The following is a 23,909-nucleotide window of genomic DNA, read 5'->3' as shown; positions in this document are numbered from 1 at the left end:
TACCAAGTTTGGTATCAACACATCAAAGCCTTGCTGAGATATGCCCTCACTTCCTGTTCGGCAGCTTCGCTGCCTAATTTGTTTGGCAGTGACGAACATAGGATTTCGAAAGTCAAAAATCCATCTGATAACTTTTGTGAGGCTTGGCCTGAAGATCATCTGTGCCAAGTTTGGGAACATTGGACAAACTTTGTGGCCTGTGAAAATTTTTTAAAGATTTCAGTAAAATTCAGTATGGCGGCCACAATTATTAGACTGACATGACAAGTTGCCATGTCATGGCCTTGGGACCTCCCACAGTATCTCCAGACATGTGAATCAGTCATCTAAGGCAAACATATCAATAGTTATTAGCTAAAACACAATTTTGCTTAATACAGCACTCCCCCCACTGGTGAAATGATGCAGAAATTCTGTGCTTCCTAAGAAAGGACTCCCAAGTCTGTGGACCAAGTCTGGTTTTGATACATTAAACCGTCACTGAGTTATGACCTCACTTCCTGTTTGGTGACTTCGCCATCAAATACGACTGAGGAACAGGAAAGGCAACATGTCCAGAGCTCAGGATCAAAAAAGGCATGACATCCAATTACAATCATGATTTTAGATTAAAGACATGAAGAGTAATGAGCAAATACATGTTTTTTTCTTATTATAGCGCCAAATGGTAAAATGGGGCAATTTTTCCTGCACTCCTTTTGGGTGGAGTCTTGAGTCAGTCTGCCAAGTTTGGTCTTCACACCTTAAAGCATTGCTGTAACATGAGCTCAGTTAAGTTTTGGTGACTTTGCTGTTGATTTCGATTGGCTATGATGAACAAATGCTTTTGAAAATCAGAAGTCCATCTAATAAGTTTTGTGAGGTTTGGTCTAAAATTTTTAAAATTTTTTTCATAAAGTCCAATTTGGCAGAAAATCCGATATGATGGAAATCAAGCAGAAATATATAATCCTTGAGAAAAATATAGATGAAATAACCGTTGTTTGTTTACTAGAACTGCCACGCTGTTTCAAAAATACACCTGTAATCAAGGGCTTAACTGTGTTTTCACTATTGGAGGTAACAATCGTTATTATGACGATTACTCCTTGTTCCTTGTACTCTTTGTGAATTAAAAAAAAAAAAAAATTAATTACTCGCTAATTTAGCCAAGAACATAGGCTCTTCCATGCATTGAGTAGACTAGTATGCATCAGCCTGATTGTTCTCCCCTTCCTTTTATCCATGACGGAAAACTCATGCACGGAAAGATGTCACTATCCCCACAATCCCTATCAACGCCACTTGCTCTGAGTCATTGATAAATGTTGCCATAACAACAGAATCGTTTACGCTTATGCAACTGAATTTGTCAGCTAAAAGTTTTTTGTCCCCTCAGTCAGTAGGTTAGATGAGAGCCAAATTCTCCCGACAAATTTATTCATGTTTTTAAAAGCAAAATTTTGGAAAATATTTGGTTGGAACAAACACCACTGTTCTGAATATTGGGTCAGATGTGCCTCCCATGCCTACAATCAAGTTTGCTAGCCTACCCCACTCAATAACTGTAACGTTAAACATAAACATAATTTTGATGTTTGACTGACGGTACTGGCTTTCACGTTGCTGCAGCAAAACTAATTGTCATTTATTAGCCGTTACAAGCGCCAATACTGATTCATCTGCAACTAGCTCATATCGGCCGATAATATCGACACCCCAGTTAATCGGTCAGACTCTACTTCGAAGAGTGGTTGAATAGTTCTTAGAGAACATCGAATAATATTTTTGCTTGAAATGCCCATTCCTAGTTTTGACCAGGAGAATGTGCCCCACTCTGACAGTCAAACTACCAAAGTCTAAACTTATTCCACAAACCAAAACTGAACCATGCACTGAGATGTGTGTATTACATTGGGTGTGTGTGTGTGTGTCCGACCTGAGGGGAGAGAAACTGAGGCACTTGAGTGCGTAGACTAGGCTGTGAGGAGTTGACAGGTGGCACTGTTGGCTGTGGAGGGGTCTGATGAGCAGTCCTGGTTTGTGCTGCTCCACTACCGACAAACATTCCACTCTGCATCTACGACATGGAGACACACACTTATCAATCCCATGTCCGTCCTCAGAGAGCTCAAACAGAACAGTGACACCAACCGACAACTCCCTGAGACACACTCACCTGTCTGCTGTTCAAGTTTTGCATGGCTATCCCCAAACCTTGACTGGGGATGGCGCTGCTGGCTAGTGGGAGCTTCAGGCTGGGAGAAGGCATAAACGGTGAAGTTTGGACGTCTTCTGCTAGGCCACCATCCTAGGGACAGGGACACACACACACAAAAACATTAGTGAAATGGTGTGGTCCAACATCTGCATGAGAACATCAACAAAGTAAATCAGCACCACTCCAGCATCACCATAACCCAAACATTCAATAATGGCAAATATAAGCTCTAACAAATGTCAAAAGTACACTGGGAACAGAAAACTCTGTAGTGTGCAGTTACCAGCAAAAAAGTACTGAATAGGCAGCTGAAGCTGTTTAATAACTGCAGCAGTGTACATATGTATGAGGCTTTGTCTACAGGTATGTGAGCCAGTGAATGCTTAGTTTACCTTGTCTAGGAAGAGGGCGCGGTCTGAGGGTTCTTTGGAGATGACAGAAGGCCTGCAACCAATTGATTTGTTGACCAGGCTATTGTTATAGTCAGACACTCCCATGCCCCTCTTGTCCAGTTCTGTCTTCCTCTCCAACAGAGCACCTACAAAACCAAACCCTCACTGCAAATCATCTGGAGCAGAACAGCAGGTGCATCAAAGAAAGAGGAGTCCCACCACACCTGTGTGGAAAAGACATGATACTCACTCATAGCTTGATCTAGGTTCATGTTGTTACTCTTAAGAGCCTCTTCCGCAGGGTCTCTCTGTGCACACACACACACACACACATACACACACACACACACACACACACACACACACAGAGAGAAAGAGAGAGAGAGAGAGAGAGAGAGAGAGAGAGATGGAGGGAAGTGAACCGTCTGTCAGCACATAACACCAGTACCAAACCAGGGTGCAGATTCTTCTGTATTTGGTGTATTCGGCATGTGGTCCTGTAATACTGGAGGCATTGTTTTGGCTGTACTCACAGGGAAGCCCATGTCAGTCAGCTGCTTGATAAGGCGATTCATGATCCAGGCATCATCTTGCTTGTTAGGAACCTTTGCCTAACAGAACACAACACACAAATGATTACTTAAGTTTCAATTTCTGTGTTAACTGTGGCCTTTCAGCTGTGCTTTACACAGGTAATAGACTGAATGACTGGCTTTGTGGTAATGCTCTTGGAGGCTCTTACATTTATGAATCTGGGATGTATGATAAAACTGTATCAAAAATAAAAATAAAAAACACGATAAGGGTCTGGTCCAGAGTACGAAATTCAGCAAGTCACCAGTACTTTTAACATTTTTGAAAAGGATACAACACTCACCAAACCAAGTCTTCCTGCCTTCATATATCACAAACTGCTAAACAGATTACTGAAAAAGCATTGAGGAAAAGAACGTGACTATGGTCTATCCTTCTGTGGGCCTTCTGCTGCTATTGTGACTAACCTTTTGTGGGCCCTTCTTAGGTGGGTTGCCCCAGGAGCTACAGGAGGAGTTGCTCTCCTGGGAGGCTGTACTGTTCCACATGTCACCCTCATCCTGCTCCCACTGGCCGGCAGACAGGTTCATGTCCTCCCCACTCACCCAACCATCTTGCATAGATTTGGGAGCTAGACAGGGAAAACAATGGGAAAAAGGGCCATTTTACTCACTCACTCACTTATTATCTAAGCTGCTTATCCTAATTAGGGTCAGGGGTGCTGGGGCCTATCCCAGCATTCATTGGGTGAAAGGCAGGGAAACACCCTGGACAGGTCACCAGTTGATCGCAGAGGGCCATTTTAATGGTTCCAAAAAACAGACAAAGAAGTGTTCAGAGTACGTCTTGACAAGGCAATGGGTGAGAAATAAAAATTTGGTCTCAGTGCAGATTTTAAGCAGCCAAGTATTTTGTTACTTTAGCCAAGTTTGAGTCATTGTGATGTACAGTCAAGAACTTTCTGAAATCTCCTAGACATGAATGATGAGTCCAGGGTTTTGTGGAATGTTCTTAAGACTTGTGTGAGGCGTGTTTGGCCAACATAACAGTATTCAGGGGGTGATCAGGAGACTGAGTGAGAATAGAGGGTGGAATACTTTTCGCATAAAGTAGTTTGGTTATTGAGAAAGGATTGTATCCCAGTTGTGGCTGGAAGGATATTTTTGAGAGTGGCTGGAAGAATATTTTTGAGTGTGGCCTTGTACTCCAATACATTTGTGTGGATCATTCTTGGGGTATTCTAAGTATCATATCCACAGATCAATCAGGATCAGTCTAATGATTTTTATTGTGATGACACCCGATAGCTAAAATGAATGAGTAGACTCACCTGACTTGCAGGGAGCAGATCCTGGATTTCCATTACCTCGGCCGAAACCTTCAGCATCACTGTCGCCCCAGCTCCCGCAGCTCCCCGGGGGTTTGCCCCATGCTGAAGTGCCATTGTCCACCGTGGCTGCTGGGAGCGTCGGCTCACCCCAGGTATTTTCGGGTTTGGAGGGGACGCTGGACATCTCCCCCCAGCCTGCACAGACATTCTGGTCAGGTCAGCTACTCACTTCATGGCCATAAACACAGCAACTAATAACTATCACTCATCTAAAACTGCCCAAGGCATGCCCACCCAACCCTGGCCCTGAGATATGGACCAGACATCATGACCTGGCACTGACAAACGTATGGCCCTCCCTAACATTTACATGGCTCTCCAAAATGTAAAACTCTGCCAAAAACACATGCTGATATTTATATTTAAATAATTCACGTCACAGTTGATAAATGTATAATACATATATATTTTACATTTAAATAAAAGCATCTCAGAAATCTTTTTAGAAGGAAAATATATCTTATCGTAAATGCTGTCAGATTGTGATTTTAGCCTCGTCGGATTAGTGGATATGCCACGTTTGACTCATTCACAGTAAATAATGCTTTGTTCAGAAGAATAAGACAATACTAGAGTTTGGAGATGCCCCGAACTGTTTTCACAGTAAAAAGTCATATTAATTAATACAGTACGACTGATTAAGTAATGTACACTAGGAGATGTCATACACATGTTAAATTGTTTCCTCTTATGGGCGTTTGTGTGTGTGTGTGTGTGTGTGTGTGTGTGTGTATATATATATATATATATATATACACACATATATATATATAAGGGGTTGCACAGAGTACACAAGCGTTCGAGTACTCGAGCAGTTACATCAGTTCTCGAGTTTTTACATTATTGTCGAGTACTCACTAATCGCATGATCTCCACTTCGAGCCGTTGGTAAACAAGAGGAACAGTGGCAACAGCATTAAAAAGCATTAATCGATTGCTTCTTTGCTGTATTGCTGTATTTCAAGGATGGCTCTAACATTGAGTCTGTCATATAATAGACTAGGCTACTAATGTTGTTAAAAGATCGTTGCGAGCAAATATGACTAATTTCATTTTTAAATCGGTTTGGCTTAATAATTATAAACAGGAAAAAAACAGCTGCTAAATCTAAACACAATAAGAATGTTTAACGGAGAAATAATTATGCATTTTCAAATGTACCCGGGTTTAAGGTACTCTAGAATGTTGGTAACAATGATGTTTAAATATCGTCCGTATCATCCATACTTCACCATTGTGTAAGGTAAGACCAAGTGTTATCTTTGTATCATATCATTAATGTTATGCTTTGCTCTATGTGCTGGAACCATGCGCATCATAGTTGAATAGTCTTTTAACTGATGCAGCATCTGTATGTATGTATGTATTTTGTTTTTTCTTTAAACTTTTATGGTGTCTTAGAGACACTACAGACCTGCATCATGTAAGTGAATTATATCTTGTATTTTGAACAGTTAGCTGTGAGCAGACCAGCTTTAAACTGAACTGAGCTTTATTACCACACACTCATTGTTCAGTGGCACTACCACAAGAAGTCCTGCAGATCTTGTTATTAACTTTTTGCCTTATTTCTCCAAATAATTTCTATACTAAATTAAGTTTTGTTTGGTTCCATGCACTCCCAATAATCCTAATCGTAATTTAGTGCACCAGCAGAGTCCCAGACAGGGAAGAAAAGAAAGGCAGCTCTGAACATGCAGTCAGGTATGGAGGTGCAAGGACAGAGCTGAACAGCAGGGAGAGCTGTGTGCAGGCTAGCCCTGCCAGAGCTGTGTGGGACTGGAACACAGATAACAGGCCAGCTCTAATTATACACTTCCCCCTGGCTCCGATACGACACAGCAGATGATTATTTTTAACACAAAGTTTGTAAACAGCTTTTCTCAGACTTAAGATGACTGTTCCTATGCGAGGACTGGTCCTGTATCTTAGTCACAGGTGTATGTACACAAACACACACACACACACACACACACAAACAGACACTGCAAGATTATCAACTGTAACATTCAAAGATTCATCTTTCATAACTGATAAATTTAAAACTTTTTTTCTTCAGAAAACGTTTTTCATTGGTTTTCCATGACTTAGTTGCTACAGTAAGGTACTCTCTATTATGTGGCACTTCTGTATAACAATAAAACTGAGTATTGATAAATTATTGTTTAGTTGTTCAGTTACATCTTACAACTAGAACTAATAGGTTCAAATCCCAGGTGTGCCAAATTTGCTGGCCATTCTGCAAAACACTGCCACTTACAGGACCATAGACTTGTGGGTAGAATTGAGCAAATATAACATCAGCAATGTTATATATCTTATAGTGTACCAAAATGCAATGGTGTGAGTAAGGCTGCAGTTCTACATGGATATCTAATTTTCTTCTGGTTCTAGATAATTTACCCAACAAAGGCAAAATCTAAAAAAGAAAAAAAATCTAGCATCAATGGCAGTGCCCTTACCTGGAGTGATGAGGGGGGCCCTGTTATGAGGGATGCTAGCCTGGTGTGGGCCATTGTTATCAGGGGAGATATGGTTGTTAGTTGCAGTAGGCCCTCCATGGCCATGGCCCTTGATGGGAAGCTGACTGTGGGACTGGTGATGATGGTTTGGGTTGGGAGGGTTAGTGGTGTTGCTGGAAACTGGTTTGCCTTGCATGCTTGGGTTGTTCCTGTCCCAGAGATTTACTGCCTTGTTGTAAGTGCTTGGGTCACCCCAAGCTGAGGTACCATCATCAATCTCCATCTTGCGGCGGATGGAGGGTGGGGAGGGCTCCTCCCAGCCAGTGGGCTCTCCTTTGTGGTCCTGTTTCACTGCTCCACCATTCCCTCCACCCCAACCGGTGCTACTTTGCTTCACTGAGTCTGGTCCTCCCCACGAGCCCACACTCCCACTGCTAGCTGCCAACTCCTGAGACTTGTTATTCCAACCTTGCCCTGGGGTACTGGTGCATGAGGTATCTGCCCAGCCTCTACCAACTCCTGTTGCAGGCTTTCCCCAGTTACAAGGGGCCTCCTTCCAGCTAGATCCCTCTCCTTCCCAGGAGCTGCTGGACGGGCCATTCTTCTTTACATCTCCAGCTTCGCCCCACTCACCTGTCCCAGTGTCCTCTCCGGCTCTGGTGCCCCAACCATGGGATGGCTTAGGCCCCTCTACCCAGCCTTGTAGTTTGGCTTTAGAATAGGGGTCATCCCAGGTGGGGGACTTCTCCTCAGAGCCCCATGACTGACTGGTTTTCTGCATGCTGCCTGCAAGACCTCCAGGTGGAGCTTGGCCCCAGTTCCCAGAACCACTGAGTGGTTTCTTGTTGCTAGGAGGGTCTCCCCATCCGGACTTTGGTTGACTATGGCAAGACTCAACAGTGCCCCAGCCTGGGGTGGCTGCACTGTTTGGGTTGCACTCTTCACTCTTTCCTCCAGAGTCAGGTCTTGAAGTGGTTCCGGAGTTATGATTGGCACTGCCTGAAGGTGGTAGTGGTCCTGAGCTGGAGGCATTAGAGGATGTGCCCCAGGCTTCAGTCCCGATATCATTCTTGTGATTGGAGGATGCTGCCTCCTCAGTCTCCCAGGCTGTATGCTGCCGTACTGGGGTCTGCCCCCAACCTGTGTTGCACAAAACCCGTGGGTCCAGGTCGCAAGCAGGCAGGAGAGGAGGGTGTTTTTGCTTAGAAGAACGGTCCCTCCTATGGGGCCGACCCTCTAGACTATCACTGCTGCCTTCGCTAGCAGAGGCATTGGCTGCATGAGTCCAGGGGTTGAGTTGCTGTTCCTGTGTGGGAGAACCGCCTGACTCCCATCCTTTGGCCTCGCCACTGGAATTCCTGTGCCAGTCACTGCTGGAAGAAGCCTGTTCCCAACCAGTTGTGCCTGAAGCTGCTGTCTGATCCCAGCCACCCCCTGAATCCCAGCCAGAGTCACTGGGGCTGCTGGAGGGCTTGGCATCTCCATTTCCCCAGACAGAGCCCTCCTCCCTGTTCATCTGTGAGGCTCCCTGTGTGGATTTTACAAGAAGGCTTGTGCTGGTGTTGGCCATACTCCAGATGGGCAGGCCATGGCTAGGGCTCCGAGGCTCTTGCTTAGTGTGATTTGGTCCATCAGTGTTAAGGTTTTGAGGTTCTGAGCTCAAGGACACATTAGTGGATGGGGAGATATGAGGTGCTGAGGGGTCAGTAGACATCGAGCCACCCCAGGCACTGCTGCCGCTGGCACCCTTAACAGTAGTGCTTCCATTAGCACCACCCATATTGCCCTGGTTGGGTGGAGCATCAGGCAGGCTACAGAGATTTGGAGGAGGAAGGCTGCTTCCTCCAGAGCTGCCACCACCTGCACCTGTCCCCTCATGTCCCAGAGCTGGCCAGGCCGAAGGGTTGGCATTGGGGTTAAGGTTCAAGTTGAAGTTGGAGGAGCCCCAAACCTTTGCTACAACTGGTGCACCGCTGTTGTCACTCTTTCCCTCTCCTCCTGGGGCGGTAGAAGGGCCTGAGATCCAGCTTCGGCTGGTCCCGCCCTGGCTGGAGAGCAAACCCATTGCGTGACTGGTGCCAGTTTTACTGGGGTGGTTGGCTGGAAAGTGACCCTGTTGGCCAGCCCCTGTGGCCATGCTCATGTTTTTAATGTCAGTGGTGCTCTCAGTGTCCAAGGAGCATCCTGCAAGGGCGTGGCTCTCAGCACGGGAAATGGAGGGCCACGCCTCAGTGTCACTTTGGTCGATGATCAGTTGATCCCACACACCGTTGCTGCTGTTGCTCGTTGCTGGGGTGGCACTGTGATTGGTGGATAGATGGCCCCAGTGGGGATTCTCATACTGGGCCACCTGGCCACTCTGTGGGGACACCTCTGTCATATGAGAAAGACAGTGATTAAGAAAATTATGAATTCTGTCTGTGAAGTAAAATGATATAACAGGGCTTATATCAGGGCTTTGCGAATATATCAGCAAATCATCACTCATACGGTTGAACGTTTATTGTACTGAAATCAAACCCAATAACTGTGGGAGAAAACAAGACTGCTTGTCCTGTTCTGCGACAGACTAGCACAGCTAACTATAGAGAATCAAGCATATTGAAATTGTTGTTATCTGCATTTCCTTAGTACCTGTCTTACTTGGGTGACAAATGAAACTACACATATAAGGTGTATATTGACATGACAGAGGATCATGAAAGATTGTACAGCATTAATACAAATATTCATGTAACCATTAAACGCAAAATGCTTTAAGAATTCAAGATCTCGCCTTAGAGAAAACGTCCAGAAGCCTCAACTTAGAGTCAAGACCAATCTAAGCAGCCATCCCTTTAGGCCTCTAGTCGCTACAAGTGCTTACTTTAACATAACACCTGCCAAGCTGCTGGCAGCTCAGCATGCCTGTCTCATTTTCAAATTAGCATTCCAGGTCTTTAAACAGTAACACTGTTAAAACAGAAACTTCATCTCTGCACACACGTGAGTGAATTTAAAATCCCAGCCTTTCCGTGCCCACTATGACGGAGTGTGGGATTAACCCGGTTGTTACTGTTTTCATTTTGCCTTTGTAAACATGCATGCTTTTGTCTGTCAGCCTGAGGTACACAAGCCTGCTGCCCCTCTCAGAGACGTGTCAGCCTTCAGCTCAAGCAGAATACAACGGAAACGGAGAAAAACGTGCAGCATGTTTTCAAACAGTACTGTCCTTCTGCAAAGTCGTAATGTAGCAGAAGGTCGCCATCTTATCAAACTTGAACTAGAGCCAAAAAAACCTTACAGCAACTGTCACAATCACTGTTCTCTCTCTCTTGCTCACTGACTTGCGCTTTTTCTGCAAAACCGCAAGTCTGCTCTGCCTGTAATGCTGGCACACAATGTTGAGGCGCTATGAGCAGGAAAATAAACAGAAGAAACGCAGCAGACATGAGAGGAGGATAACACTGGCTAGTGTGTGGTGGGAGTAGGAAGAGGTGGAAGGGGGAAGAAAGAGATCAAGGGCAAAGTGGAATTGTGGTGAAGCAGAAAAATACCTGAGGAAAGGTGTCGGCTGACCATCCTGTGAGAGAGACCGTCAGGCTCAGTGTGTAGAGCTGGCCATAGCTGATACAATATGTCTGCTACTCACCAGTCTGCCTGGGCTCATTTTTGACCTGCTGCCAAGATACTGTAGCTGTGCTGCTGAGCGAGAAAGTGCACGCCCCGTCCCTCCCACACGGCTTCAGCAGGATCCCACCTCCCGTTCCCTCCCTTAGTCCAGCTTTATTTATAACTCCCTGTCTTCCCGATTCACTGAGAGGATTCTCTCGCACGCGGAGAGGGTGCAGGGTGGATGAAGGTTATGAACAGAGTGTGCCTCATCATCTGATTACAAACTAAAACACAAAAAAGGGAGATCCCTTTATTGGCTCTCCTCTTTTTGTTTTTAAAAATGTCACGCATAATGGAGCTGAGGCCACTTTGCCAGTCATTAACACAAGCATTTAGAACACACACAAACACACACTGCCTCTCTTTACATACATTGTCCTCCTATGATTTCAGAGTCATGCTGCATAACAGAGCTGCACTCTTGTCTCTGATACACCTCCATTTTCAGAATGGGAAAAAAGTAAAGGCATCAGGACAAACACATGAAATGAAACTCACATGTATGTGGTCAGGCTCATTGGCTTTACAGAGTGTGTGCTTGCTTTGTAATGACAGACAGAAGAGGGAGAGAGAGGACAGGAAGGAACAGGGAAATATTTGTGAGACAGAGCAACGTTGAGGGAAAACAGGAGGGGATGGGGGGAGAGGGAGAGGGAAAGAGAGAGAAAAGCGGTACTGGCTCAGCAGCTCCTGGCATGAAAGATCACACGGCAATCCCAGTCCTTCCCAAACACACAATACGACAAAATCCACAGAGAACAGGCCCTTATTATGTGTGGGCTTTTTTCCCAAGCCAAGTGTACCATGATGTAATCACCGCTAGGTTCATTTTTCCTTTGTCTGAAAATGCCCTGTTGATGAACAGCGCATCTATGCATTCAATAACACGGCTTTGTGCTGCTGCACATAAACACCAATTAAAATATTTAAATCATTTAGTTTCAATTAAGCTTTATTAATGTGTCCATGGGACCCTTCTCCTCTCTGTCAGAACAGTGGGGTCAGACACTGACATGTAAAGACTTCCAACAAGGGGAAATGCATATACATGTGCCCTCTTCTATTGGCGTAATCTGTTGAGATAATTGTTCATAACAGTCCACAGGTTCTGTGCAGAATGGACACTGCATTTACACCAGTGGACCATTTACCTGTAAAACAGTCACATCCATCACACGATAACCTGACTGATGGCCGCTGACTTCAACTTTTTTTTTGTCATCAAGTGAACTGCTGCTGTATTTAATACTTTGATTTTATTTGACCACAGTCTGAGCCATGCACTGGACCTGTTCTTTATCAAGGCTAATGTAGCAGGGTGAGGAGTAGGAAACACTGGGATGCTGGTGTGGCCCAGAAACATCTTCACCAGACACTCAAGGGTGGACCATCAGCAGACAGAGGAAGGGTGACAGACCTTAGAGTCAAGTGCCTTCCAATACTAAACCAACATCCTGCAATGTTCTGTCTGGGATCCAAACCAGCAACCTTCCAGTTGCCAGAGAGGTGCTATCACATGAAATGACCCTGTCACAATGCCTGTTACAAAAACACGAAAAGAGGAGGAACTTTAAGATCCCATTAAAAACAATAAGGTTTATAACTGTGGTAACAGGAATCTGTGATAAATACCAGTTGAGCTGGTGGATTCAGTCTATTTGTAGGGCTAATCTGGAATCTTTCTGAGTGGTACTTTAAGGCTAACACAGCCCTCTGCTTCTCTGACTAAAGAGGACAGGAACACTTTACCTCATAGTGCAAGAGTGTTCAACCCTGTTTGTGTGTGTGTGTGTTTCACAGATCTGGGTTCTCTCTCTCACTCTCTCTGTGTCTCTCTTACATCCACACACACAGACACAGACACAGACACAGACACACACACACCAGCAGCAGCACGGTGTGGCTAAGCTGGAGGAACCACTGACATCAGTTCTGTAGAGGGAGAACAGGGAAGGGGGTCTTATGCAAGAAACATCTGACTCGTGTTAGCACTCCTCTTCCTCCTCCTCAACAAAAAAATACCTCCACAGAATACTTCCCACAAAGACTACTGCAGCAGGACACACACAGCTACGCTACCCAAACATACACACAAACACACACACACACACACACACACACACACACACACACACACACACACACACAAATCCTAAACATACACTAACAGTCCAAACACACCCACAACCCAAACACACTCTCACACACACGTATCACAGATACTGATGAACACATTTCAACACTTCCCTACACACACGCTGCTGCGGTCTTTGAGGACAGCACGATAGTCATTCTATTACTATACTCTATTCTATACTCAGCACCCCCCATCCCTCACAACAGTCATTCTATATACTCTGTACTCTACCAGTACCCCTCCCCTCACAATAGTCATTCTATTACTATACTCTACCAGTACCCTCCACCCCTCACAACAGTCATTCTATATACCCTAGACCAGGGGTGTCCAAACTATGGCCCGTGATCCATTTTTAATTGGCCCACAGCAAATTCTAAAAAGATACTGGAATATGGCCCACACATGAAACTTGGCTTGGCGGTATTGCATTTCTTGGTTTTAACTCTAGGTGGAGCTACTGAGTTGAACAAGGCAGTTCCTCCACAAAACAAAATTAAGGAAAGAAAAATTTTGCCACAGCAGACCAAAAATGACACAACCAAAGAAACGCAAGATAGCAAGTGAGTGCAGAAAATTCCAGACACGGTGGGAAAATGAATACTTCTTTATGGAAGTCAAGGGGAAGTGTGTGTGTTTGATTTGTAATGAAAGTGTCGCAATGATGAAAGAGTACAATGTACGATGACACTATGAAACCAAACATCAGACCTACATGTCCTACAGTGGTGTGGAACGAGAACAGAAGATTAAGCAAATGACAACAACAGTGTTTTTCCCGTGCCAAAAAAACTCAAGAAAATGCCACAATAGTCAGCTATGAGGTAGCTCAACTCATTGCCCAACATGGGAAACCTTTCTCAGATGGTGACTTCATAAAACAGTGCCTCACTAAAGTCGCAGGAATAATGTGCCCAGAAAAAAGTCAAGAATTCGACAGCGTTAGCCTATCAAGAAACACAGTTGTGCAGCAAATCGAAGACTTGTCAGCTAACTTAAAACATTAACTGTCAGACACAACGTGTGCTTTTGATTTCTGCTCCATTGCATGTGATGAGAGCACAGACACCACAGATACCGCACAGTTGTTAATCTTTTTGCGGGGAGTTGACAATAACTTTTGCATTACAGAGGAACTGCTTGACCTCAGCAGTCTAAAGACCACAACAACGGGTAAAGACATTTTTGAAGCTGTGTCAAATGCAATTGACAAGATGGGACTTAAATGGGACAAGCTGTGTGGAGTTACAACGGATGGGGCTCCAGCTATGACAGGCGAGCGCAAAGGAATGGCCTCTATGGTGTGCACCAAGGTGCAGGAGAGCGGAGGTGAGGCTGTTAAAATGCACTGTATCATCCACCAAGAAGCACTCTGTGCCAAGACAGTCCAGCTTAGCGATGTGATGAATACTGTTGTGAAAACGGTGAACATAATTCGAGCACGAGGTCTCTACCACAGAGAGTTTCAAACTTTCTTAACTGACATTGATGCTGAATACGGGGACCTGCTCTACCATTCAGAAGTGCGCTGGCTAAGTCGCAGCTCCGTGCTTAGGCAGTTTTATTCTCTGAGATCAGAGATCAACTAGTTTTTGAAAGAAAAGGACCGACCTCTTCATGAGCTGAGTGACCCTCTATGGTTGGCTGACCTGGTGTTTTTAGTTGATCTCACTGATCACCTGAACACTCAACAAAAACCTACAAGGCAAAGACCAACGCGTACCGCAGCTTTATGTGCACATGAAAGCATTCTGTGTGAAGCTCCGACAGTTACGCACCTTCAATGTCGCGCACTTCCCCACACTGTCCGAAATCTGATCTGCATTTCCAAAGGCCGATCTCTCTGATAAAAAGGGGAAATATGTGTCAGTGATCACATCTCTCATGACAGAATTTTCTCAGCGCTTCCAAGATTTTTCTGCCATTGAGAACGAAATCAAGCTGTTCGCGACTCCCTTCCTGATAAATGCAGAAGAAGTGGAAGAGAGTCTGCAATTAGAACTTATAGAAATGCATTGTGATGATTCTCTGAAGAATCAACATCAGCTTCTCTCCTTACCTGACTTCTACCGGAGCTTGGAAGAAGCCAAGTTTCCTCTGATGAGACGCCACGCAAAAAGAATGATGAGTCTGTTCGGCTCAACATACATATGTGAACAAACATTTTCTCTGATGACGCTGAACAAAAGCAGATTGAGAACCACAATGACCAACGACCATATCTGTGACGTTCTTCGCATCTCAACCACCAAACTGACTCCCGACCTGCCAGCCATCCTGCAGGCCAAAGCGAAACTTCATTGTTCCCACTGAGTGCAACCGTGTTCCCGTGAGTTCAAAATATATTACACATTCCATGTGTTATTAAGCCCTATTACTTAATAAATGTAATCATTTTATGTTGATAGCATTTTTAAAACAAATATTAGTTGATCTGTTAACCAGCCAAACTTATTTGCATAACAAGCTTGAAATACATAATATATAATTTATTTTTTATCCCCACCCCCTCCTCATACAGGTCTGTCAAGAAGGACCACCATCCAGAAGCAATCAGAGACAGCTGTTTTGAGAATGAACTGCCAACCTTTTTTGTTCTAAAAATAATAGAAATCCCATTCATGAAAAGCAGTGTTGTAGGCTGATTGATTTAGTTTACTTTAATAAACCAGGTGAGGCAATACGTACCTCACCTTGAGTGAGTGGCCCAGCTGTTTGTGTATTTTTTCATATGTGGCCCTTGGTGAAAAAAGTTTGGACACCCCTGCCCTAGACTCCACCAGTACCCCTCTCCTCACAATAGTCATTCTATTACTATACTCTACCAGTACCCTCCACCCCTCACAACAGCCATTCTATATACCCTAGACTCTACCAGTACCCCTCCCCTCACAATAGTCATTTTATTACTATACTCTACCAGTACCCTCCACCCCTCACAACAGTCATTCTATATACTCTACCCGTACCCCCTCTCACAATAGCCCTAAGATGCCACGAATTTACATTTAATTTAGATTCCATTTTCTCATGATAACGCGCTATTTTCCTGTGTTCTCGAGATCTCAACTTATTTAGGCTTATGTCATTATCACGAAATAATGAAACTTTGTTTTCTTGATATAACGACATAATTAATTCGAGATCTCGAGAAAACAATCTTGTTACCTTGTCCCGCACCAAGGTCCTCCTCAGGTATCCCTTTCTCCCTCAACGCAGCATAGAACAGTTCATCCATTTCTACAAGTTTGAGAGAGAGGATGCTGACATGCACTTGCTCCTCCTCCTGTACTTGGTGACCCTGAACAATATACAACAAAGCTGAGGCCACTTGACTATTATTTTGCTCCAATTAATTATGTTGTTATCTCAAGAAAAGAAAGTTTTGTTATTTCGTGATGATGACATAAATAAGTCAAGATCTTTACAAAACAAAGAAAAATAACATGTTATCACAAGAAAATGCAATCTAAATTAAATGTAAATTCATGGCATCTTAGGGCTTCCATAATAAAGTAACCTACATCTATCACACATCTCTCTGCACCCAGACTATAATTTATAATGCATTAGGCCAGGCCATGACTTATATAGCCTGGCCTAATAGCTTATCAGCACCTTTACCATCAATTTTCAATTGTGGTTTTGGTCGATGCATGTGTTTTAGAGTGTTGATAATAGCCTTCACCTATGAGTTTTTCCCCTAAGTGGTATCTGTAGCTTATGTTTAGGATATATACTGACAAAACTTTTTTTTTTGGTCAGAAAGAAGAGGATAGCACTGAAGATATGCCAGATTTAATTACAGAAAAGTTAAAATGGGCGATATTGCACACAAAGTGAGCCAAAAAAGTAGGGTATGGGAGAAATTCGGGCAGGTTGTCCTGTCCGATGACATCATTACAGACTACATTATCTGCTGGAGTTGTGAGGCATTGTACAAATATGATGGCCGTAAGAGAGGTACATCGAACCTAAGTCGGCATTCATGTCATGGCATGTCGAAATAGGTTAAATCCTGGAACTGTGGACTCCATTCTTTTTCTACACAGTGCAGCCAACACTACGCTAAAAAATACAGTGCAGACCTGCCCATGTAGGCTACTATTTTGTTAAAGTTCACCATTAAGATGTCAAGGATGCATCATTTGTGTGTGTGTGTGTGTGTGTGTGTGTGTGTGTGTGTGTGTGTGCGTGCGCGTGTGTGTGTGTGTGAGAGAGAGAGAGAGAGAGAGAGAGAGAGAGAGAGACAGTTCATGTCTTTACTGAAGGGTTATTTGTTTTGCTGCTATACAACAATAAAGAACAATTTGTCTGTTTGTTTAGTAGCCTAGACCCAGACGTTATTAGGCTAAGATACAATAGGCCATGCCTTACAATCAGTGTATTATGCTAATGTTTGGGGAAACAGCCCAAAAACGAAATGGTGCAACACTGCTCACTTTGTTGTAGCCTGTGGTGGCTTGTGCAAAACCTTGTTGTCTACCAAGTGTCTGTCCTTTTTGAAACGTGCACTAAACAAGAAAACATCATCTCTTACTCTATGATATGGATCCCATCACTATACAAGCTAAAGTTGGCAGTTTGCAGGTAAGGTTGGGTTTGGGTGGTTGATTAATGCATATTTTTGTGTCGGGCAGTGCGGGTTGGCTCTCATAATGGGTCGGGTGGGTGCGGGTATTACAAAACCCTGACCTGCGCATCAGTACCGACGTAGGTACGAAAATTATTAACGGGTACCAGGTACTAGGTACTAGATTTGCTTAATGGACAAACGAAAAAGGCGAGTAGAGTCGAGTTGAGCAGAGCCGGTAACATGAAGTGGAAAAGCAACATAAGAAAACTGTCAACAGCTCCACATAATCGATGTGGCAACACCCCTAAGCAGGGGACCACACCCCCCTGACTGTAGCCCCGCTGCACAGTGCTCCCCAGCCCGTCATGGAAGCATCTGTTGTCACCACTTTGCAGATAAGAACCCTATCTATGAGAGAGCCTTGGCAAAGCAGATGAGGCTTCCTACATGCCCAAAATGCCATCATTTACGTCTGGGTCACTGTAAGTCTCCTTTGGAGATGACGCAACGTACTAAGGTGGTGTGACAATATCCAACTCTGAAATGTGCTGGAGAAACCAATGGAGCAGACCTCTTCAGAGGGGCGAACAGAGCAACAGGCTTGCGCAAAGCTGATTGTTGTTTAGGTTTGTCACCCAATCTCTGTCTGGCATGTTGATCAGAGTTAGCCAGAGGTGACGTTGAGCCATCATTGTGACTGCCAGCCCTCTGCCAAGGGAGAGCATCGAACAGCGGGACATCCGAAGGATGTAATATGTGGCCATACGAAGCTCGTTAAGAAGCGGAGTCAGCGTCCTCCCCGCAGGTAACCTGTCACCCAGTTCAGATATACACATGACCTGGTATGTCTGGAGGAGGGTGACTGAGCTCATAGCTCTTGCTGTGCCAACCTGAGGACGACAGATCCTCTCTAACTGCCTTGAAGAGATTGCTTTAGAAGGAAGAACACACAGCCCCGCTACTCCCTGATTGTGTGTTGGAGCCGAGTAGGCGGCCAGAGAAAGTTACATGGGAGGGGGGTTGATCAAACCTGCCTCATCAGCCCCTGCTATGTCAAAGAACTGCGCATATCCAAGCACAGTGGTGCAGGTGGCTAGCGGTTTCGTTCGGGAAGATGTTAATTCCTTGATAAAATCTGGAAACAGTGGGAGACGGGTGTTTAACCGCTGTCCAGACCGGGGGGGATGAAAAACCCTGAAAACCTTCTTGGACTTTGAACCGGGGGGTGGGCTGCTCCGCCTCCAGCTTCTTTGCTGCATGGCGGCACAGAGAGATAAAAGAAATATCCCCTCCATCCTGCTCTACCTCTGCAGTACCAGGGGTTGGCAGAGTACCCTGAATTTCCTCCTGCTTGTCCCCGGGCGGGTCATGTTCATTCATACCAAGGTCAAGGGGGTCCTTGTCATCCGCTTGTGGGCTGCTGAGCTTGGAGAGCGGGTAATGCCAGCTCCAGTTCGCACAGCTCTCCAAAACCCTCCATGTGTTCCCCCCAGTCCAGACCCTGTTCATCCTCAGACTCCGCTCCCACCTCGAAATCAACCTGCGACAGTTCAGCAGAGACAGAGAGGAGAGGGTTGTCATGATCCACCATTGCTTGCCCAAGAACTCTCTCAACAAATACCACGCAATGTTCAAGGGTTGACTGGCTGAGCTGGTGACAAAGTACACCAGCATCAGGCTGCGTCAGGCAATCTTTTTCATGTATAGCAACTCCACACCCCTGGGGACAAGGATGTGTTCATTCTCAGAGACTCGAGGAGTGAGACGGCTAACCTTGTTGCAAAAAACTTTCAAAACCAGTGCTCCGTGGGAAGACAACGCACCAATGTGAGGTTGTTGTCGTTCTTGCCTAAAGGAAAAGTTTAAATGAGTCAAGAAGTCTTTGCGGTAAGCAAAGTTGTTAGCACAAACAAAGTTCACTATCTAGCTGGTAAGAAAAAGTGAGGTGTCCTTAGCGAGGTGAAGAGCATAAGAACTGTGGAATGACGCGGGCAACGCAGTAATATAAGGGAAGACCTTATATTACTGGCCTTTTAGGTGTGGATAAAGGTGTCTTCAGCTAGACACACAGAGGCGTGATATCCCATACTGTATGTGTTGTAGCGAGTGAATTGACTGACAGCGAACCTTGTCCGTTGATGTCATGAGGCTGAAGTTGTCTGGCTGAAGCTGAATCTACCCGGCAGTCTCAACTGCTGGTATTTAAACATGATCATCTGGACTATTTCACTGGGAGCCCAAATGTGGTATGAATTCTCCCTGTGTAACCACTCTTGGACTCATTATTCTCCTACTAGATATAACCTTGGTGAAATCTAATGGAAGATCCAATGGGACGTAAGTGTTGTCTGCTGTGTTTGTCACTCTAGAGTGTTTTAGGTGTTTTAGTGGGTGGGGCTGGGTTTAATGTTGGTAGTGCTTATTTCTGCACTGCTGAACATAGGAGGATCACATAGAGATCACTGCCATACACAGATCCACAAGGGATCTGGTAAATATCATACTTCTTACAAGTCTGAGAGACTTCTCCATGAGCTCACACTCATACAGTTACAGTTACAGTTCAAAAAGAGCCAAGACGTTTTCAGACACCATGTTTTTTTGGGGTTTTTTTTTTGTGTGTTCTAAAATTCACAGCACCATTGCCATAGGTAGCAACACTATGCCCAAACAAGACTGTCAATGCTCAGTAATCAACTGCCAATGCTCAGTAAATCAGTATAGTCTGTAAGTCATACATTGCAACCCATGTTCCATCCTTGCTGATAACCATTCCAAATCATTAGAGAGTAATCCACTCTGTAAGAGCAAGTCCCTGGATTCAGTGCACTTTACAAAGGACACAGCCACACTGTTCACAGTACAGCGTTCTATAACAACCATACCGTTCACAGTACAGCGTTCTATAACAACCATACCGTTCACAGTACAGCGTTCTAAAACTACCACACCATTCACAGTACAACGTACTATAACAACCAAACCGTTCACAGTACAGCGTTCTATAACAACCATACCGTTCACAGTACAGCGTTCTAAAACTACCACACCATTCACAGTACAATGTACTATAACAACCAAACAGTTCACAGTACAGCATTCTATAAAAACCATACCGTTCACAGTACAGCGTTCTAAAACTACCACACCATTCACAGTACAACGTACTATAACAACCAAACAGTTCACAGTACAGAATTCTATAATGACCACACTGTTTAGAGCGCGTGCGCGCGCACACACACACACACAGACACACACGTTAGTCTACATCAAAATGCTGTTAGGAAAACACAGCATTCAGTGAGGCCTGTTGTTTATTCCCAGACGGGCTGAAGTGTTGTCCAGCCCTGTCTGACATGAAACCATACATGTGCCTATGCGATGACAGACAAACACTGTGATAAACGAGTGAGAGCACTCTGCCCAGGGTGGGGGGGTAAATTGGCTGTGATCCAGAAGACCACTCTCACAAAAAGGAAAGAACGGGGAAAAAAATCTCCCACACACACCGACACACTCACACACGCAGGGAAAGCGGAGCTTTTTCCACGTGCTGGACTTCCAGTGTGTATTAAACAACCTACACTAAATAGAAACACAGCTCCATACACGTGTCAGCTTCAAAGACAACCATATGGCCAATGCTGTTGAGAAGGTCTGAGATATCACAGTCAGTGTAGCAGATTCTACTACATGTACAAGCATTCTCGTTATTTTCACTGCTCAAGTTTCACGCCTTCACTACAGCAATTAACAGAGACTCATGCTGAAGGAGACAGCGTGAGGATGGAAAGGGGGTAAAGGAAGAGATCACCCAAAAAGACATGGGAATGAGTGTTGGAAGTCTCTGGTATTCCAGGCAAGAAAAATGATGCTTTTAGTAGAGGACCTCCTCAAATCCAACATCTTCACTGGCCGCAAAGAGTAGCTTCAGCAAATCTCTGAGATGGTATTTGGGCATCTCCCTCAGTCCAGACTAGTCACAGGGTAAGAGTAGAACTTCTAAAACAGGGACAAAGGGGTTGTCCGTGAGCGTTCTCTCCATGGTAACGCTTTGGTCCCGCCCCTCAGCAGGGTGGATGGAGCCCCTTCTGAATCATTATTTATCGTCAGTAATGAGTCATTCCATCCTACGCTACTGGACCTCTGTGACCTTCTCTCTCACTCTCCCTTTCTCTGCAACAGCACAGCTGCAGGCAAGCATGGCCAGTCTACCCAGTGCACACACCGTCACCCTGGACTCTACGTACACGTGCGCACCGCCCCAACACGTACTGAACACACACAAAACACAGATACACACTCAACACATGCTCACAAAACACACATACTTGCACACACACCACTTGGCACAGGTTAAGGGGCTCTGCCATTCTGACTGCGTACAATAAACCCAAAGTTAAAAATGCTGGCTATGGGGGTTTTTTTTATTGTTTGTTTGTTTTTATAATAACAGCCCATCTGTGGACACACATGTGTATACAGAAACCACCACACATGTAAACAGTCTTTGAATACTGCATAAACTTTCAATAGCACATCAAACAAAGTTTACAGAGCACATCTGCACGCATGCAGAGCTGCGATCCACACCATTACAAAGATGAAACACCAAACTCTGTGTGAATACCTCGCTAGACAATGTAACATTCCCCAACATACTCTTTATCCTTTAACAGGTCAAGAACCTTTTTTCTTTAATGATCCTGATCTGAGACCAGCAGAGGAAACAGCCTACGTTGTTACAGAAACACTTGTTGAAGTCGATATGAGGAGTGGCATGTATAGCAGGGTGAGGTGGTGCGGCATCTGACCTGGGTGGAGAGGCTTGTCAGAGAAGGTGTGTGCCGTGGGACTGGCAGAGCTGGGGTGAGGTGGGGATGGTGTCGTTGGCTGGCCTTGAGCCAGCGTCAAGGTTCCTGCCGGCAGAGGCTGGCCCCTCTTCAGCAGCTGTTTGTGTTCCTGCTGGCGGAAGCGCGGGGGGACCTCTCTGGGTGGGTAGCGCAGGGTGGCTGGAGGCTGCTGGGTGTTGGAGGAAGAGGAGGACCATTTGCCATTGCCACCATTACTACAGCTGACGATGCCTGAGGACAGAGATGGGCTGGTGATGGGAGTAGCAGGGGGAAGAGGGGCGGGGCTGGGCGTGGCAGAGTCTGGCACTGCAGAGACAGAAAGGGGGAGGATAAGGGGGTTAAGTCGAAAATCACAGGTATTATAACTACAGTCAGCAGGACCCTACAGGCATATGGGCAGGTATTATAACTACAGTCAACAGGACCCTACAGACATACAGGCAGGTATTATAACTACAGTCAACAGGACCCTATAGACATACAGGCAGGCATAGAGAGAGTGAAGTTGACGTCACGCCATGTTGAATTTTGGGTAACTTTATGTTTACGTGCCATGTTGTGAAGATCCCGCTACCTTGTGCGACGAGTTGGAGGCTGTGTTTTGATTTTCTGTCATGATTCTGAAAAACGTCGCCATGGTAGGTCACACCATCGTTCAGGGAGAAAATTGGACAATGGAATATGTTTTTTCATGTTTCCTGCCTGGAAAAATCACTGGACATTTTTCCCGATTTAAAATGCCCACACACAAATCTGTGTTTACATTCCACAGTGTATGACAGATCAGGTGTATTTTCAGTGCGATGAAAATAGTAAAATTATGCGGAAATAAACTCTGTGACCACACACCATACTGTGACGAACTGCAGAGGACACCATTAATGAACGCTAAGAAAAAATGTACCGTTGTAGCTCTACTCATGATAGTAGTCCCGTACCTGTGTTGTTGACCGTCAGCTACACTTGTCATAATCTCAGAGGTTGCACAAAACAGATGTCATGAAATTTAACTAGCAAGTTAATAATTGCTGTTGATGTATTCATAGTTTATATTATCCAGACGACATGGAACTACAAGAAAGTAAAGCCAGGCCGCATTACATGAATAAAAATAAATTTGAGTGTTTTCAATGAACAGATCGCTTTGTTAAGGCTCTTGTTTAATAATAAAGACTTTAAACGACTTTACTCTGTTTCTTTAAGTACAGAGATCCTTTGTGAGATCACATAACTTTATTTAACATAGCTTAAGCTTAAATTTGGTCACAAGCCCAAAACTTGAACCTAAGGAACTTGTGAATTAGCAGATTTTGCAAACAACCACTGCAAAACCGTTCATGAGCTTCTACAAATTTATGACTTTTAAAATAACTTTTTAACTTTTGAAAGTGTATGCACTAATTTACAATGTCCGGGTATGTGAGTGGAGGTAGTGCATCGAAGTCTGTAGTCTTGGGCTGTCAAGTCATGTGGATCTTTAATTTATCGTTATTAGTTTGTTCGAATACCGCTACTTGGCCTTGCGATTAAATTTCAGTGCGTGCAAAACAATTGATACAATACAATTTGGTTTATTTGAAGCAGAGTCCTAGTTTGAACTAGCTGAAAGAGGAACATAAAATAATGTCAATGTGTGATACCTAAAAACAAGTTAGATTGTCAAAATCCACACAATGAAAGTCTTTTATTGAGATTTCAATCCTTTTTG

General features: G+C 44.6%; 1 protein-coding gene across 1 annotated transcript in view; it reads right to left on the bottom strand.

Annotated features, from left to right (window-relative positions):
- Window positions 1–23,909, bottom strand: part of tnrc6c1 (trinucleotide repeat containing adaptor 6C1) — a 35,997-nt gene that overhangs the window by 9,931 nt on the left and 2,157 nt on the right. The window contains exons 2-10 of the mRNA XM_030782969.1: window positions 22,163–22,507; window positions 6,979–9,351; window positions 4,457–4,651; window positions 3,594–3,757; window positions 3,126–3,203; window positions 2,843–2,900; window positions 2,593–2,738; window positions 2,159–2,290; window positions 1,919–2,059 (exon numbers count right to left, since the gene is read on the bottom strand). Of these exons, the coding sequence (XP_030638829.1) occupies window positions 1,919–2,059; window positions 2,159–2,290; window positions 2,593–2,738; window positions 2,843–2,900; window positions 3,126–3,203; window positions 3,594–3,757; window positions 4,457–4,651; window positions 6,979–9,351; window positions 22,163–22,507 (3,632 nt within the window). The remainder of the gene's footprint in view (window positions 1–1,918; window positions 2,060–2,158; window positions 2,291–2,592; window positions 2,739–2,842; window positions 2,901–3,125; window positions 3,204–3,593; window positions 3,758–4,456; window positions 4,652–6,978; window positions 9,352–22,162; window positions 22,508–23,909) is intronic.

The sequence above is a fragment of the Chanos chanos genome, chromosome 8 (assembly GCF_902362185.1).
Source record: "Chanos chanos chromosome 8, fChaCha1.1, whole genome shotgun sequence".
Taxonomy (NCBI): Eukaryota; Metazoa; Chordata; class Actinopteri; order Gonorynchiformes; family Chanidae; genus Chanos; species Chanos chanos.
This window is presented reverse-complemented; position numbering and strand designations above follow the sequence as displayed.